Genomic DNA, 15,375 nt, shown 5'->3' on the forward strand with positions numbered 1-15,375 from the left:
AAAGATGGTCGCAAGAAGTATTGAGATACATATTTAGTATTTTAAGGGCTTTTTAAATTTTATGAATTAACATTATAAAAAGTTGAAAAACTAATGTTAATAGGACAGAATAGACAAATTCAGATGATAGACAGATGTAGATGCAGATTCACTCAAAGGTAAAATATAATAATAAACATAAGATTCTTAAGACTATACTGTATAGTCTGGACAAAATTACAACCTAAAAATGACACAAAACAGTAGGATAATATAAAAATGTGTTACCAACTGTAATCGGTATCTAAATATATGAAATATATTTGTAAATGCTCCATTTATCATTAATTAAAGGCAGCTACAAACACATGGGTTTTTAGCCTTGATTTAAAGGAGCTCATTATTTTTAGCTGTTTTGCAGTTTTCTAGATGTTTGTTCTGGATTTGTGGAGTGTAAAAACTATACATTTATTCAGTTTTCATACATTGTTGAATGTAAGTAGAGTTTCCATCATTGTGTTATTGACCTGTCTTTATTTATTTGTCCATATTTAGAGTATTTAGAATACTGAGTATTTACTCATCAATTAAAGGGTTATTCTGTATTTTAAGAATAAGTGGCAGCCCAGCTCTAATCAGATTGCTCACATTTTGCATCAGTTGAAAGTGTTTTTCTGAACTTTTTCAAATCATCCAGACATTTAGGAAAGACAAGGACATGTTCTAGTCGTATACAACAAATCTGTCAAAACCTCGTCAGTTCAAAATAGAGGCTCCACTTTGAGTTTGGCAATAGATTACCGTACTTATCAATTCCCTGCTTAGTCATACTCAGAGGAAGGCGAAGATCTATCGACATTTTGCAGCTTCAGCTCACAGTAAATGTTAATTACAATCAGGGAGACTGACACCCACAGCTTCCACAAATAGAATCGAGCTACTTGCATTCAACAGCGTTGAGGAAGTAAATCTCTCAATGCAATTTACTGCAGTTCAGAAAGTTGCTCAATTGATTTGATTGCCAGTTGAGTTGGGTAAATATAGATGCATGACAGATCACCCCTGCAGCCCTCACACAGTTTATCTCTCGCCCCGCCTTCTGGATTCAGTGGATGTTGTCAGTCCTTCCATTCCTTAGAGGAGCTGACGCACTGAGTCAGTGCTGAGCAGACAGCTAATTTATGTACGTAAAAGCTCTGCTTCTTTCCTCTGCCTCCTTGAAGTTCTGCGTGGTTTACATGAGAGAGAAAAAGGCTTTTAGCATGGAGCCTCATCAGTCTAACCCTCATTTCTCCTACTGTACCTGCTGGTGAAGGCTGATGGAGAAAACGGACCTTATGCTAATGAAACGATTGGCCCGCTTCTACTTCTGAATACCTGGACTAAGTAAGCAAGAGATCTTGGTAAAATGATGAAAGCATTGTATCACTAGGCCTACTAACCTAATGTGCTTCATGTAAGGAGCCATCATTTGATCCAGGTGTGTTAAACCAGGGAGAGAACTAAAACACGCAGGATGCCGGCCCTCGAGGACCCACTTTGGACACCCCTGCTGTACTGGATCTGACCATTTTAATAACATGAGCAAGACAAAATGTGAAAAAATCGAGTTCCTCCAACTCCTCTCTAGAAACTCTGCATGTCTCCAGATGGCATTAAAGCCACAGCCAAAAACAACCAATCAGAGCCAAGAGGAGGGTCTGAGCGTTGTCAATCACCTCTGTGAAGTTCTAAATGTGCTAATGGAGGAGAAACAAATGTTTATTCGTGACTGATTATTAATCTGTAATTGATGAGTAAACGGTCATGACCACTGACGGGGAGAAGCTGTAGCGTACACACGGCCATGATTGACAGCGCTAAGACTCACCTCTTGACTCTGATTGGTTGTTTCTAGTTAGCACTGGGAAAAGGCAGAGGAGCTTGATATTATTATTATTTAAAAAAAATTTTTTTTTAGAGATTATCTGTCTCATATTACATTGCCACTGCAGTGACGGTTTTGGTCAAATGAAATAAACACATCCATAGACAATGCAAGACTTTCTCTGGGTTAGAAATGGCAAAATGCCACTTTATCACTTTACAGAGATTAGTTTGGCTAAAAGAATTGAATTTCTTCTTCGTTGTTCATATAGCTCATCTCGTCTTAAAATTAGAAACTAAGTGGCTCTCCTCAGCAGACAGCTGAGCTGTGATCTGGTTTTATGGTTTCACTCTTTACCATTCAGAAACAGAGGGGAGCTGATTCATTCAGTTCTTTCACAAGCTGTTCTTGATAATGTTGTAGATAGACTCCGGCTGTGATTATTGGATGGCTGGGATGAGTTTGAAGATTGGCTGTTAGTCTCTGTTATATCGCTTACTTAATGTGATAACACTTATCAAAAATGCGGTGTGCAGAGAGCATGGCCATATTCTGCTATTGTTGTGGTCTAAACACAACACAGACAAACTGACAGTGAATTCGGACTCATTCAGCAAAAATAGGAGAGTTTATTAACGCTGTATTAGTAGCTGCGATTCCATTAACCATGAAGTTGTGCAAATTGAAATCACAAAAATAAATGTCCTTAATAACACCCATTTTTGAAAAAAGCTCATGTTTTTTGATTAAAAGTTTTAGCACCAGGGAGAGGTGGTTTTTCAGCTGTATCAAAACAGATGTATTTTTGCAAAATTGCAATGGAAATAATTTTTTCCACATCACCTGAGTCACATGATCAACAGCTGGATGTTGCTACTGGTGAAAACAACAAAGAGGACTTATTTTATTTTTATTTTATACTTTTTTTTTTAGACAATATGCATTCCCACGTGTCAAAAAGACGCTGATGGCTGATAGATTAGTTCTGAATTATGAATATATCTCAACTGTTTACATCTGTTGCTACCATAATTTTTAATGATTTATTGAACAAACTTATTCATGTGATTTTAATTGGGTTTCCTATTTAATGGAAACACTGCAATTGCAAAACAGTTTTGTTTTTTTTCTAAAGATTTACTTTGCACATATTTGTAATGGAAACACATCTACAGTGTTCCTTCACTCATATGACCTACATCTTGACAAACTGGTAGAAAAGCTAGTTGAAATGGTTTTTTTCCCTCTTCTGTAAACACGATAGACCATAATATGTACCTATTTCAAAGTTTGACGCCCTTAAATCAGATTTTAACAGATGGCATATCGCATGCATTTTGGAGAAATTTTCCTATTTACTGGAAATGGGTCATTTAAATTGAGAGGATAATCAACAGAGTTCCAGATCAGAATCACTGTTGTCTCTGTGATCTGGGTAAAATCAGACAGATTGATCTGTTTGGGTAAGAAATCAGTAAAACCCAGAGAAAGCTGTCAGTAGCGCACCTACAAAGAGAGCTATCACTCAAAAAGGCCTGCACTGACTCTTGGACTCCCCGGTCAAGTAGGCAGTGCATGTGGCATCAGCCCTGCCACACAACCCCCAGGGGAAAGGCTCAGGCATGGGGTCTGGAGAGCAACAGCTGTTTCTGCAATAAGTACATTCAGGTGCCTCATCACTGATCTTTCTCTAGACACCTGAGAAGAATCCAGTGGGGTTCTGTGAAAACATTTTATACATAATAGTTTCTGCACAATCCTTGGACACAGCATTTTAGATCAAGAATTTCTTTCAGTACACTTCTCCATCCTTGAATAAACCTTTGCAGAAGTCAAAATTGTGGATTTTATTTTTGAGTTGCCAGGTTTTATAAATTAATTAGTAGTGAAATATTTATTAATTTTGTTTGCCTTTAGACGGCTTCAACTAATGGAAGAATCACTACAATATTTGAAGGATACATGCGGGTGCCTGCAGTCGGACCTGGCAGGACACCAGACCAAGCATTGTTTATTTTAAATACGTTTTTTTATACAACAATAACAGCTATAGCAAAGACTTATTAAGCTAGGTTTATAGTTGATGATGCCTGCCTGTGCGCCTCCATATTTTTGTAACTCAACATTTAACAGAAACGTTGTGAGCCGCTGGTGAACTCCTCTGGTGCCCCTACCATCGGGCTTAGCAGGTTTTCTAGGGGAAACCCTGTCAACCTTAAAACAAGTAACCTGCAAGTATGAGGCCAATGTTCCCAAAACCCAGTATGAAGCCATGGATGACCAAACACAGGAAACGCCACCAACTGCCAGAGATGCGGTCAGAAACACTGAAATACTACAACCAATTTACAGTTTTTCAAGCTGAAGTTGAGAAAACAGTAAGTCAATGAGCTTTTGGCACTACAAATGTAATAAGTGTAAAAATATCTTGTGAAGAATTATTCACACATGGAGGCAAACTACAACCAACTGCATGTTAATGTAGAACTTAAATCCTCTTTAAGACGTGCAATAACTTTACAGCGTTTTGAGACCTAAATGGGTGAATTGAAAGCTAAACTAAACGAGGTAAATACATTTTTATGTATACGCAACATTTTTTTCTCTCATTTGTCATGTTTTTTTTTTTACGTTTAGAAATAATTGATCTTGCCATATAATATTGTTGAATGAAAGTTTTAAAAAAAAGAAGAGCTCAAAAAGTAAATCAGTTTACATAATGTAAACTGTAGATTTACTGTACTGCTGTAGATTAATTTGATTAAAAAGTCAAACCATGAACATTTCTAGATATGTGGTATGCCTTCTAAAAAATACATAAATGTTTGGCTCTTTGGAAACAAAGACGAAATATAAAGGATGGCTCAGACCTGCTGCTCTTTAAAATACTAGTTTCTCACTAACAAACTGCCTTCCTCTCAGCACATGGACAGATGTGTTCAAATGTATTGCAGGCTAGAGCTATTTTAACCAGGACAGATCACATCTGATCTCACATCATTCACCATCATGTTTCTGCAAACCTGCTCAAAAGTCAGTGGGAAAAAAAAGATGCACTTGACATATTAGCTATTTATAGGAGCCAGCAGAACAAGTAGAGGACAGGAAACTCCTGCTTTTATTATTAATCTTTTTTTACATATATATATATACTGCTTATTTTGTATTTTCTTTAAACAAAATCCAAGTTCTTCCATTCTTCTGTAGGTGATCACTGATCTCGAGGAGCAGCTAACCACTCTGACTCAGGAGAACTCTGAGCTGAACCGCCAGAACTTTTACCTGTCCAAGCAGCTGGACGAGGCCTCTGACGAGCGGGAGGACCGGCTGCAGCTCAGCCAGGATGTGGACAGGCTGCGGCATGAGGTGGCTGACCGTGAAATGCACCTCAACAACCAGAAGCAGGTATGCTGCTCAGCAATCAGTCCACTGCTATAAGGACGTCTTTGTAACTTAAGGACAGGTTGGATAATTCAGTTTGAAAGTGCCTTTCAAATAGCAAGCGTTATGGGGAAGGTTGCCCATAATTTTGAAGCAGAATGAAACTGATTGGTTTCCAAGAGTTGCATTCATCCCCAAAGTCGATGCTTCCTAGAAGCACCATTTAATATAATTAGAGCTGCCATTCTTTTGGATTCTTATGTCTAGACATGTCACAACATTTTACTGGACAGTAAATTGTAAGTAAATTGTCCTGTAAAATGTCCCTAAGTCTCATAATATTGTTGTTGCATAATGCACAACTTTATTACATTATAATTGTTTTCAAACTGTGGTAATGCTACTACATAATGCAGCACAAAGTCTTACAAAACATGTTCAAGAATTTTATTACTTTTTGTGATTTTGATGACATTTTATTACACTTTGAAGCCAGATTTTTATTACGTTTATTACATAATGCGTTACAAACAGCAAGGCCATGAAGTGATGAGATTGGGGCCCAAGATACTGCATTCAAACTTCTATCGTATTCACTAAGATTGATGCCTTTAAACACTCACACATGAAATATCTGACTGAGCTCCTAGTTGTTTTACAGAAATATTTCAACCTGAGCTCTGGATCTCTGCATCTCCTCCAAAGTCACAATGGGTCTCTTGGCTGCTTCTCTAATTAAGCTTTGTGCTCCGTCTCTGTTTAGACTTCCATGTCTTGGTAGGTTTGCAGCTTTATTGGGGCCTGCCATGCAAAGCAATGGCAGGAACCTATTGCTATTGTCGGAGAAAGTGTTTCTTTATTCTTTATTTTTCTTCCGTAACCGTTAATGCGGCTCATACCGCTTGGTGCACACCTACAAATGAGGTATCAAAACCTGCAGAAAATTCACGCCATTCCAGCTATTACTTCTGGTGGGATTTGGGCTTAACGTGGCGACATAATTCGCAAAAAACTACGAAAAAAACCCCATTATAAGTCAATGGGAAAAATCCTAGAAATACCCTATTTTTGAGGATTTTCTGTGTCGTCACAAATTCACCTAGAAATGCCATTCAAATTTCATTTTGTAGATACGTCTGTGATCTCTTCGAAAGTGAAGACGGCTCGTCGATACCAGTTACGGTTTGTCCACAATTTGCCTCTAAGCGACCCAAAGTTTCTCATTTTTCCTAAAGTTAGAGTGCGTCTCTGGCTGCTTAGAGTGAGAGATGAAGACAACTTTTTCAGCCCAAATCATTTTTGAAATCGCCATCACGCCCACAAATATCGCACGATTAGTATCACAATCGGTCCTGACATTGATACGCCTGTCTGCTCCGGTAAAATGTTTTCGAAATTTATCTAGACCGTACGGTTTTCTGTCACGGTGCTTCAGAGCAAAGTCATGCGACAGGATTTTCTGAGGCTGTCTGAGGCTCTCTCCCATGTATTTGAATAGAATTTCAGATCTGGGCACAACATTTCTTTCTCTCATCACTGTAAATGCTCTGAGTGAGGTACAGATATGAATCTCGGGACTATCGCAGAAGACACATAGGCCTCTCATACGCTCGAAACGCTTTTCGAATATGTATTACGGTTCCCGAACAAGAAGGATTTGTTTCCAATGCTTTTTTTCAGTAAACCGTGTTGGCTCAAACACACAATTGTGTGTTTGAGCATGTATGACTCACAGCTCACACCTGCTGAGACCATTATTTACCATGGCAACGGAACTCAAGAGGCTGTTGGCTGCTGATTAGGACTACAAATACGCATCGCTGTAGTTCTATCTATCCTCAGTTGAAACAGATCAGGACTGAGAACTGGCCTTTAGAACTACCCGCTGCTATGGGTTGTATATAACTGATTTAACTCAGTAACTGTTACACATGGGATTATTTTGGAACTTTAAAATTAAGCATACTGAAAATTTCAAAATAAAAGCCTTGAATATTTTACATGACGTAATTGCTCTTTTTGGCCGTATATGACTTTTTCATCCAAAGCAATGTTACACATGGGATTAGTTCGGAACTTTAAAATGGAGCATAATAATAATTTCAAAATAAAAGCCTTGAATATTTTTACATCAGGTAATTGCTGTTTTTGGCTTTATGTGACTTTTTCATCCAAAGCACTGTTACACATGGGATTAGTTTGGAACTTTAAAATTAAGCATACTGAAAATTTCAAAATAAAAGCCTTGAATATTTTACATGACGTAATTGCTTTTTTTGGCCGTATATGACTTTTTCATCCAAAGCACTGTTACACATGGGATTAGTTCGGAACTTTAAAATGGAGCATACTGAAAATTTCAAAATAAAAGCCTTGAATATTTTTACATCAGCTACTTGTGTTTTGAGCATTATATAACTATTTTAACCCAAGGACTATTACGCATGGGATTAGTTTGGCCCTTTGAAATGAAGTTTAACAAAACTTCCAAAATAAAAGCCTTGACAACATTTTAAATCGTACTGAATGGTGCACGTCCGCCTCGCTTAACGTTCTTGTGGTTCTCCGCGTGCCACTGATTACGTTGCGGCGTTCTTTAGCGTCGACGCCAATTTGTGGCGTGACGACGCCGGGCCCAAGCCCGACGGGCGCGCCTTGGCAGGCCCCGGCTAAATTTCTTCAGAAATTTTGTTTTTCTAGTTATACATTTTCTATTTTCAGATAATGGATTGAACAGTTTCCAGTGAGATGATCAAAGCTGGTGATATAGTTTTATAACCCAACCCTGCTTTAAACTTCTCCACAGCTTGTTTACTTACTAGATCTTTGGATTTTTATCAGGGGTTAACAGAGGGAGCTTCTCAAAATAATGAACTGCTTTGTGTTGATCTATCATAAAAATCCACTGAAATAGGTTGAAGTTTGTTGTTGCGACATGAAAAAGTTTGGACAAGTTCAGGACAAATGAATGTTTTACGGTAAATCAGGGAATGGCTGGTTTAGAAGCTGGAGACGAAGTTGAACCTGCTGCTGGGAGACAATTGGAGATCGTACAAGCCGACTGGAACACGCAACTGTTCAAGTAAATGAAAACTGTGTCTGAGGTCCGAAGTAGCATAAGGGTGTGAAAGGAAGAAAAACAAACCGTGTAAGATGTTGACATGGATCACAACCAGACAAGAAAGCAACCGTTTTCCTTCATTTTCTGTAACACCTTGGATGTGTGAGTCTTTTCGCAAGTAAACACACAAACAGCAAATGTCTCTGCCCAGTTTTACTGTTTGGCCAACATTTTACAACAATACTTGGATCTACCCTAGGTTTGGATTCATTTCTGTAATAATAATTGTCACAGTGTACTGCTTTCAAGGCGATGCTTCAGTTTGTCTTCTGGTCCGTGTGTCCTCTGGACTTCATTCTCACACCTAGACGCTATGGATGTTTTCACACTGATAGTTCGGTAGACTAGGTTTGACTGGGGACCAAAATTGCAACATTAGTTATGTTTTCAGCTGGTGCGGTTCGCTTTCACACCGCACTTTGTCAATCAATCCAAACTAATTGAAAAACCTGTTCCCCTCCTCGCCTGTGGTGGTGCTGTTCCAAGAATTATTGTAGGAAACCTTCAAAGAAGACATGTAACGTGAACAAAAATGGAGTGGCATCAGATTTTAGCTGTTGTAGGTTGTGTTTTTTTTTTTTTTTTTTGCAAAGACCATGAGCCATGTCTTTCGCTAGTGTTTGACTTGCGTGCTTGTTTAAGTTGTACTTACCCAGAATGCCCCATGTTATAGCCCACTTTCTGCTTTTGGAGTAGAGTCTCTGGTTTGCTTGGAATCCAGACATTCAAAATACATCAGAGTTCACTTAAACTGAACCTAGACCGAGGTTTATATGTGGACCAGAGTCTGCTCCGCATCACAGTTCGATTGCGCATTCACACCTCCCCAAACAAACCGGACTCTAGACGAACCGACTGGCGTTCAGATTGAAAGGGGCTGGTGTGAACGCACTCTAAGTCTACACTTTACCTGAGATATCCACAGTCCTGTTATCCATGGGTGACCTCAACATCTTGCATCTAACAGGGTTTAGTGTAAATCAGGCCTGTGAAAGTCTTGTGTTATTTTGGTGTTGGTTATGTTTTATTCTGGCTGCAGTGAAAGAGAGAGAGAGAGATGAGGCAGCGTGATGTGAGCGCTGGCCCTGTGGGAGGATGTGTGTGTGGGTGTCCAGCATCGCTCTCAGCCCTGCTGGTTGTGTAACCAACGATGGAAGTCATAGACGAGGGACGGGGTGGTGTGTGGGAGGGATGTGTCATCCCCATCACTCCCAGGTCGTGTCAGCTGTGGAAGCGTTGGACTTCAGAGGGCCGTGGTGTTGCTGCTGCACCGGCAGAGGCTATATTTGTCTTCATGCTCTTTGTCTAAAGCAATGCGCCGTAAGACGTGAAACACAGGTCTTTCTAGGCCCTGCTGCGTCCAAACAAGCTCCGCAGCTGCACTGGTTTGTGTTATTATTTAAAATGAGGGCAGACAATTATATGTTTTATTTTATTGGTGTTTTTTTCTATTTAACCCAGATATTTTCAAATTTTGCAAGCTGCAGTCTACCTGAAAAAGTAACTTTCCATTTTTTATAAACCATATATGATCTGACGCCAGTCATCCACAGATAAAACTTTGACACTTTGTCACTTTTCAAGTCTCTTGTTGAAGATGCATAATTTAGTGCTTCAGGATTGTGGTCAGTTTGGCTGTTTTGAACATTTCAAATAAACAAATTATTGAAACTAAAATGGATTCTTACTTTATTATTTAAACTTTTATTTCATTGCTGACAGAAAAAAACTCAAAGTACTTACTTGCAATTCCAGCCTGTTGTCTATTGCAAATGTCTGTTTGAGAAAGCTTTTACCACTTTGTAATGCTGTCATCCCTTCTTACAATATTTAAGACGTTGTGGCCTTGGGGATGCCAGAAGATGAAGGGTTTTTAGCTGTAATGGTCTCAAGTTCTTCCTGCAAACGCAGCATACACTATGAATTGTATCTTTAAATCTTCTAAAGCTTCTACCAGGGTGTAGAGGAAACGGCACCATCATCCTCCCCAGCAATGCCTCTCTTGCGTTTCAGAAATGTCGGTTATCGTTGTCATCCATGGATTTTGCTGGAAATAATGTTTTATTCTAAAGGAATACAAAGCAATTTGCTTTAAAGTCATAACTCATATTTTGGCAACTATGCTGACAAGTTGTAGCTAAGTTTTGCCAGAGAGCATTGGCACAGCCTCATACATTCACAAAGCCTGCTTTCTGGACTCGTTGCTGAGAATACTGTATGTTTCTTCCAAGGAACATCTGGGAACCTAATTTGTCTCTTCAAACCACACTTTCCTCCCATTGTGTCTCAGGTCTACCTACCAGACAGATGTTTGACTTTGTGATGTTAGAAACAATCACATCTCTTAAGCTTGAGATGTTATTTGAGGAATTGCTGTAAAATCAACAACACGACGCAAGAGAGTATCTGTTGCCATGTTTGTACAGGAGTGAATCCTGCAAGTCAGTGACTCGATGCAGTCTATCTCCTAAGATGGAAACTCTTTAAACTAATTTGAATAATTAACAAACATTAATGCACTGTTTGATAACTAAGATCAGTTAGAATGTGTGCATGATTGAAATGAAGTGATTTTTCTTCCCAAAGTGCCTCAAGGTGATAGTTGCTGTGAATTGCCGCTTCATAAATAAACCAAATAGAATTATATTTATTTAGTGTTAATATTACTTTTCATGCATATGGAAAGTATTCACAGCACTTCACTTTTTTCCACATTTTGTTGTGTTACATCCTTATTCCAAATTGTAAATGAATCCGTTTTCTTTCCTTCTTGTTCTGACAGTGGAAAAAGATTGTTGAGCATTTAGCAAATTTATTAAAAATGGAAGACCAACATTTACATAAGTATTCACTTACATTACATCATTGCTGTTGATTGCATCCGTCTGTCTTTTTAAGTAAAGTATTGATATTATAAACTATTTTATGAACTTCCTGTCAGATTAGGATGAATTGTGTATGAAGTCTCCACTGAAACGGCTGAGACTTATTTTGGAACATGTTTTTTGCTTAGCGGCTTTTTTCATTACTTGACTCTTCATTTGCATACATCTGATGTGAACAGAACCTCGAGACTCTGAAGACCACATGCACCATGCTGGAGGAGCAGGTTGTGGAGCTGGAGAGCCTGAACGATGAGCTGCTGGAGAAGGAGCGGCAGTGGGAGGCCTGGAGGGCCACACTGGAGGACGAGAAGAGCCAGGCTGAGAGGAGGACCAGGGAGGTCCAGAGGCTGCTGGACACTGAGAAACAGAACAGGTAGACTACACCGCTGTGTAAGTCTGTGCTGCAAGAATACATTTTTGTTTAGTAACAAGACAAGTTATATTTTAAAACAAGCTTGAATTACTAGAAATACCGAGCATTTTTTGCTCTTAATGTCTCAGTTGATATTGTTGTTAGCTCCAGTTCCACCTACACACAATGAAACCAACCAGCTTTGGGCGTTTTCTCTTGGGTCTGTTTGAGTTTATTTTTGGAAAAAGATTTTTGGATTTATTTTCTCTGATTTTACAGACAGAGAATAGCAGTGCAATGAACACATGGTGCAGTAAAAGAGTATTAAAACATGCTCTACTGATCTGTTCATTTGTCACCGTCACTAGAGTAACAGATAAAAATAATGAATGCCCCCCAACATTAGGTCCTCAAAAGCTTAAGACATCTTGTAGCTAAGTTTGTCTTCTGTGTTTCAGGCTGCGTACAGAGCAGCGCTGCTCTGAGTCTCGTCAGGCTGTGGAGCAAGCCGTGAAAGAGCACAAGGCTGAGATCTTGGCCCTGCAACAGGCCCTCAAAGACCAGAAACTCAAAGCCGAGAGCCTTGCAGACACTGTACGCTTTTCTACACTGTACAACAAACATTTTACCTTGCTGTTTTGTACATTTCAAACCTAAAGCTTTTTCTTGTGTTCCTAAGTTAAATGATTTGGAAAAGAAGCACTCTATGCTGGAGATGAACGCCCGGAGTTTGCAACAGAAGCTGGAGAGTGAGAGGGACGTGAAGCAGAGGCTGCTGGAGGAGGTGCATTGCTGTCTCTGAACCCTACTGTGTTTCCACCTCACATGCAGATATTTGTAATGCTTTGTGATGTGTCTGTTGTTTTCTTCATGCGTTACCTTTACAATTAATACAGAAACCCTGCTAAAAGCGAATGCTTAGCAAACACTCAGTATCCAGGCCTAAAAGTGTTTTCCAACCTGTATACTTGGTTTGTTTAGGGAGCAAAGTTGCAACAATTGTTACATTTTCAGCTGGTGAGGTTCACTTCCACACTGCACTGTGTTTGGACTAAGCAAACCCTTTGAAAAACCTGTTCATCCTCTCGCCTCTGGGGGCGCTGCACCAACAACCACAGAAGAAACATCCAAAGAAGACACTGAGCGCAACTTCCATCTTCACAAAATCTGAACAGAAATGGATTTTGCCGGTTATAGGATTTCTCTTTTGTCTTTGGCAAAAGATCAGCGAGACCGATAGTGAGACATTTCTCTTGCTAGCAGTAGACTTTACACAATTTATTTGGTTGTATTTACCCAGAATGCCCTCCACTATAGTCTGCTTCCTGTTTGTGGAACGGTCTCCAATGTTGGTCTTCGCTTGGCGTTCACATAAGCATTTTAACTGCGCTAGAGTTCACTTCAACCGACCAAAGTTCCATTTTTTGGTCCGGATCAGAGTTTGATTTTCCATTCACACCTTTCCAAACAAATCAGACAAACATAGTTTAATTGAAGCAGACTTAACAAGGATGTTGTGATTGGACCCTAAGGGTGCAAGGTGGACCAAAAAAGTGAACTTTGGTCCACCTACAAACCTTGGTCTTAGTTTCATGTTTTGGTTGAAGTAACCGCTGATGCTGTTTGCATGCATATGTGAACGGCAAACTGTCTAGAGACTGTTCCAAAAACAGGAAGTCTACTACAGCTCAGGGCATTCTGGGTAAATGCATCCATAACAAAGATTCATTTCTAGCACCAGCAGGAGAAATATTTTGCCAAAATAAAAGAGAAATCCTGCAACCGCTAAAATTTGACGCCAATCCATTTTTGTTTACATTTTGTGAAGAAGAAAGTTACACTCAGTGTCTTCTTTGGAAGTTTTGTGTTGCTTTCTTCTGTGGTACTTGATGCAGCGCCCCCACTGGTGCAACAGGTTTTTCAAAGGGTTCAAAGTGTGAAAGCGAACCGCACCGACTGAAAATGTAACAAATGTTGCAACTGCAGTCTCCAAACGAACCCCAGTCTACTACTATCAGGTGCGAAAACACCCTAACATAATAGATAATAATGTTCACATCATTACTCAGATAATGATGTGAACACCTGTTTTTCCCTACGCAGCAAGAGAAACTACAGCAGCAGCTGGACGCCCAGAAGACCCACATATTCCGCCTGACCCAGGGGCTGCAGGATGCTTTGGACCAGACCGATTTACTCAAAACAGAGAGGACTGACTTGGAATACCAGCTGGAGAACATCCAGGTGCTTCTACTTGGCATGTGCATGCGCCACAGCTAGCATGTGGGACGGCTGGGGGGATCAATACATATTTATTAGCGATATGAGAGCTCCCAATCAGCACTGACATATGTATATGCTAAAGTTAGTGTAAACCTTTGTGTCGTTATCTGTTCTGGTCCACAGTATTACATAACTCCCCCCTGCAAACATGGCACACAGTCGTCCCCCTTTCTTTCCACTCATCTCCATGTCTCTCTGTCACCCTCTGTGTGAAGTGAATTGCTTGAGGAGAAATTCATGGCAGTAGTGATGTTCACTTAGCTCCACCTGCAGGCTGTATACTCTCATGAGAAGGTGAAAATGGAGGGAACCATCACCCAGCAAACCAAGCTCATCGACTTCCTCCAATCCCAGGCCCACGGAGGCTCCAAGAAGAAAAAAGTAAGCTCGATTCGCACAACAAATCATGCAGTTTTTATGAAATACAAGCAAAGATGTCTGAAGCATGCCAGCTGATAACCTTGGAGCCGTTCTCCGCTGTGTTTCTCTCTGTTTTCGTTCGCACTGTGTTGTTTCAGGGTCTTTTTGGGCGAAGGCGAGAGGACCTGTTGGCCGCCATGGCTGCTCAGGCCCAGGCGCAGGGCCAGAGTCAGGGTCAAGGTCAGGTCTCCCCTGTGCCCCCCATCCAACCGGTGCCTCTGCAGTACAGCGACATGAAGGCCGCTCTGGATAAAGAGCGCACTCGCTGCTCTGAGCTGGAAGACGCTCTGCAGAAAATGAGAGCAGAGCTGAGATCTCTGAGAGAAGAAGGTGGGACTGACCTGCACCAGCTTACACACTGAATCCTACGTTTAGTGATCTAAAACATAAGACAGACAGTAAAGATGCTTAAGAGCCTTAATATTGCAGTAGCATGATCTTACACTGAACAGTTTAGAAAAATCTAACTTTTAATTTGAGCACACAAAAAAACTACTATATCAAAGAATAAATAATTTTAACGTCATATTTGGTACCTCTTACAATCCATTTAAAATAAATGCACTTGAAGCCTTTTGTTTAGATTTATGTTTTGTTTTTTTTTTGTTTTGAGAAACTTGTAATTAGTAATTCATGAATTGCTGTTTCCTCAAGGCGTACTGTTTGAGGTGACACATAGATCAATTTCTCTTGGCCGGTGGCCACTATTGTGGATGAGAACCTACATCTGCCTTGACACCACAGAGAAACTTAAACCATGGTTGAAATGCAGAGGACTCAACGTTAGCAGAAATAAAGCAGGGTTGCTTAACCCTATGGACTCTGTGGTAGCCAGCACTAAGTTACCTGATTGCTAAGTTCCTACTTGGCCAGACCTAAAATTCATGTTTCTGACAGAAAGGTTGTGTACCCAGAAAGAATCCATTCAAGCACAGGGAGAATATGCTGGGCCACTTCTAATGTTGTTAAAAGCCGTTGTTTCTCAGCATGTGGCTTCCCTCCCACTGAATAAATGTGATGTAGATTAAAGGATGTTTCTAAAATTGCCAGTATGAGATTTTGCTGCTGCAATAAAAGTTCCCTTTAT

At 40.0% G+C, this 15,375-nt stretch overlaps 1 protein-coding gene across 7 annotated transcripts in view; it reads left to right on the top strand.

The window, feature by feature from the left end:
• citb (citron rho-interacting serine/threonine kinase b) overlaps positions 1-15,375 on the top strand; it is a 65,812-nt gene that overhangs the window by 33,501 nt on the left and 16,936 nt on the right. For 4 of the 7 annotated variants that reach the window (XM_032577818.1, XM_032577822.1, XM_032577820.1 and 1 more), the window contains exons 16-22: positions 5,054-5,251; positions 11,413-11,606; positions 12,044-12,179; positions 12,265-12,369; positions 13,689-13,829; positions 14,130-14,249; positions 14,387-14,618. In XM_032577818.1, the coding sequence (XP_032433709.1) occupies positions 5,054-5,251; positions 11,413-11,606; positions 12,044-12,179; positions 12,265-12,369; positions 13,689-13,829; positions 14,130-14,249; positions 14,387-14,618 (1,126 nt within the window). The remainder of the gene's footprint in view (positions 1-5,053; positions 5,252-11,412; positions 11,607-12,043; positions 12,180-12,264; positions 12,370-13,688; positions 13,830-14,129; positions 14,250-14,386; positions 14,619-15,375) is intronic. The other 3 variants (XM_032577819.1, XM_032577823.1, XM_032577825.1) reach the window with 1 other exon arrangement.

Source organism: Xiphophorus hellerii, chromosome 12, assembly GCF_003331165.1.
Source record: "Xiphophorus hellerii strain 12219 chromosome 12, Xiphophorus_hellerii-4.1, whole genome shotgun sequence".
NCBI lineage: Eukaryota > Metazoa > Chordata > Actinopteri > Cyprinodontiformes > Poeciliidae > Xiphophorus > Xiphophorus hellerii.